The 3558-nt window shown below is 39.7% G+C and overlaps 1 protein-coding gene across 3 annotated transcripts; it reads left to right on the forward strand.

Moving 5' to 3' along the window:
- The first annotated feature begins 204 nt into the window (after positions 1-204).
- Positions 205-3106, forward strand: LOC141816255 (scarecrow-like protein 21). 3 transcript variants are annotated; one of them, XM_074704074.1, is made up of 2 exons: positions 205-297; positions 1219-3106. In XM_074704074.1, exon 2 carries the CDS (start codon positions 1283-1285, stop codon positions 2897-2899), a length of 1617 nt encoding a protein of 538 aa, XP_074560175.1. In that variant the 5' UTR covers positions 205-297; positions 1219-1282; the 3' UTR covers positions 2900-3106. The 3 variants fall into 3 exon arrangements, with proteins under 3 accessions (XP_074560175.1, XP_074560178.1, XP_074560177.1); XM_074704077.1 differs by having other exon boundaries at positions 207-293; XM_074704076.1 differs by lacking the exon at positions 205-297 and adding an exon at positions 334-643.
- Positions 3107-3558: the final 452 nt, after the last annotated feature.

The following is a 3558-nucleotide window of genomic DNA, read 5'->3' on the forward strand; positions in this document are numbered from 1 at the left end:
GTAGCTGCCGACAGGTCCACGTGGGCGTATCTGCGTTCGATTCCGTCCACGAGTATTGAAGCGGTCGCAGCCATGCGATTTTTACACAGTTGAGCGGCATTATTTAATTAATATATTTGCAGTTTTTATTTTTGAAAAAAAGAAATGTTTTTAATACTAATTCCTGTCCTCGGTTGTTTGGTCTTTAAAGCAACTCTACCTATTCCGAGTTTGATTCGTCATTTATCTCAGCGTTGGAGTTTGCCTCTTTCTGTCGTTTTACTACTTCCGTTGTGCTTTCGATTCATTTTTATGTAGGTAAGCAATCGCAAAGCTGTAGTATTCTTCATTTGATCATATTGTATTCTTGTTTTCGTAGCTTGATTGATTAAGAAAGCGAGGTTCTTCAAGTTTCTATGACTGTTTTTGCGCTTTCCTCCAAATTTTTCTTCTCTTTTGTGGTTTGGGGAAAGGATTCATGAAGCTGGTCATGGTAGTGACTTGGAGTTTTTATTGCGTCTCTTGATTTTGTGGATCTTTCCATCTTCCCTTTGTGATTTTGAAAAACAAGGTTTAATTCAGTCCAAAAGAGGGATTTCGTGGCCAAAAGGGTGAAATTTCGCTTGCGCTAAATCTAAACTAGGGTTTCTACTTGGGCACTCGTGTAAGTTTCAGATATGGCTTTACTTTTTCCCTCTTCGTTTACTTTGGTTAACTCTCTTCTATTTCTCTAGCTATGTGCTTCACTTAGTTTTAGGTCTCATATTGCTTTATTGTAGGTCTGTCTTGGTGAGTTACATAGAATTATTGGATAGAGTCATATAGTGCAAGAATAACAAATAAATATGTAATCTGTTCATATTTGTGACTAGTTTACAATTAGTGTGGAATAGAACAACTAGATTCTTTTATTATAGAATTAACAAGTTGTGTTACTTCCTTATATTTGCAGTCGGCTTCAATACATGAATATTGAACTTGCATGTTGCTTTTCAGATAAATTGTCATAGTTATTCTACTGCAGTCGTCTATGTTTACTTTGTTGGATATCTAGCAGTCTAGACGATTACTTGTACATATTCTCGGCTTGTATTTCTATTGATTATCTGAGCAATCCTGAAAATGCTTGCACTGCAGAGCATTTCTCCTCTTTTTGTAAAGTATATTAAAGAACTTTACAGATGCACATGATCGTTTACATTTTTTTTTTTACTTTGGTAACATATTTTGTTACTCCAGGAACAAGGAAAATGAAAAGGGATTATCAGTAGGGTGATTCTTCATTTGCCAGATTAATACTTCAATGCAAACATCAACAAAGCGCAAAAGTTTTGACAAACACCAGGAGTCATTGTACAATCAAGGCTTGATGCATGCTAGTGTGGAATCTCATATTATGACTGAAAATCCCCCATCTTCAGACTATTCTCCTTCCAAGGATGCGTCTAAGTTCAGAAATGCACAATCTCTGGCAAATCAAATGCAATTCTGCACTCTTGAATCCTCCTTACCAACTGCTAATCATAGTGTGCAGAATTCTCCATCTTCCCTCAGTATCTCTCCGAGAAGCGGGAGCCCCATGTCCCAGCTAGATTGGCACTCTGATTATGTCCATGGATCTCCAGTCAGTGCTTTGTGTGTTACCGAAGATCAGAATGACCTCCAGTCCAAGTTAAGGCAGATCGAGAACGAGATGCTGGGCTCTGAATTGGACACTGTTGAGCAACTGAAGAACACCTATCCAGCCCATCTGCCTCTGGATCCAGAGAAATGGAGGCAACTGATGGGAATTCCTAGCGGAGGCTTGAAACAGCATCTCATAGCCTGTGCTAAAGCTATTGCAGAGAATGATCTCATTGCTGTTGAATGGCTGATTCCGGAGTTAAAGCATATGGTTTCTGTTTCGGGGGAACCAATTCAACGATTAGGAGCATACTTGCTTGAAGGCCTGATCGCTAAGTTGTCCGCTTCTGGTAGTTCCATCTACAAAGCTTTGAAGTGCAAAGAACCTGCTAGTGCTGATCTCCTCTCCTACATGCATATCCTTTATGAGGTCTGTCCGTACTTCAAGTTTGGCTACTTGTCTGCGAACGGAGCAATTTCAGAGGCGATCAAGGACGAAAACACGGTTCACATTATCGATTTTCTGATCGCTCAGGGAAGCCAGTGGGTTACTCTCATTCAAGCCCTTGCCGAAAGACCTGGTGGTCCGCCACATGTCCGAATCACTGGAATTGATGATCCTTTCAATGCGTATGCACGAGGTGGTGGTCTACACATCGTGGGGCAGAGACTCTCTCGACTCGCTAATTCATGTGGTGTACCTTTTGAGTTTCATGCTGTACCAATATCAGGATGCGATTTAGAACTCGAGCACCTGGATGTTCGACCCAATGAGGCATTGGCAGTGAACTTTGCAATGCAGCTGCATCACATATCAGATGAGAGCGTGAGCACAAGGAACCACCGGGATCGAATTTTGAGGATGATCAAGAGTCTTTCCCCTAAGGTAGTGACACTCGTTGAGCAAGAAATGAACACAAATACAGCTCTTTTTTTCCCAAGGTTTTTGCAAACCCTTGAATACTATACCGCTGTCTTTGAATCTATCGATGTTACTCTTCCAAGAGAAAACAAGGATAGAATGAGTGTAGAGCAACACTGCCTTGCAAGGGATATAGTCAATGTGATTGCTTGTGAAGGTGCTGAAAGAGTGGAGAGACATGAACTCTTTGGGAAATGGAAGTATCGATTAACCATGGCCGGATTCCAGCCATATCCTCTCAGTCCTTTGGTGAATGCAACCATCAGGACACTGTTACATAGCTATTCACAGTACTACCAACTTGAGGAGCAAGATGGTGTACTTTATCTCGGATGGATGAACAAGCCTCTGGTCGTTTCATCTGCCTGGAGATGATCGGAGAGATTTAACAATCTAATGATGAATGTTTGGTCTATTTACTTGTAAACTACATGAGCATGTATTATGGTTATTGAACTCTCAAGGTGGTTGCTGTTCATCACAGGTAAAACTTCGTCATCATGTTAATCAGTATATCCCTATCAGATTTCTGTGTTTTTTGACGTGAAAATGCCATTGATATAAATTCAATTTAAGAACAAAGATGCTACCTGGGATTGATTGTTATGTAATTGCAGAATTAGCTTTTTGAATCCCTGAAAATTGCCTCCTGGCCAAGAACTCTTGCAGAAGCCATGTCATGCAGAGTATCTCATTCAACTGATGCTTCTTCAGTCGAACAGTTAAAGCTAAGAATCTGCGAAATAATTTGAGACGAATTATAAATCACAAAGAAAAAAAAATTGACTCCTGAAATCCTATACAAAAGGATTAAGTAAAAGTGTTTTTATGGATCAACTTGTCTAATTCCATGGATTTGTATTATTTTAAGTTTTGGTTAGCTTCGTTAGTTTTTGTTGCTACATTTGGTTACCTTCATGAACATATAGCATTCTCAAATGCTGAGTGAGATTCAGAACTTAGAATTCTTCATCAGTGGTAAACTGATAGTATTTTTCTCACATGCACAATCACAGATAAGAGAGATTGTGAAG

Source organism: Curcuma longa, unplaced genomic scaffold, assembly GCF_044706935.1.
Source record: "Curcuma longa cultivar G26 ecotype Majalengka, Jawa Barat unplaced genomic scaffold, ITB_CL_G26_1.1 contig_15606, whole genome shotgun sequence".
Classification (NCBI taxonomy): domain Eukaryota; kingdom Viridiplantae; phylum Streptophyta; class Magnoliopsida; order Zingiberales; family Zingiberaceae; genus Curcuma; species Curcuma longa.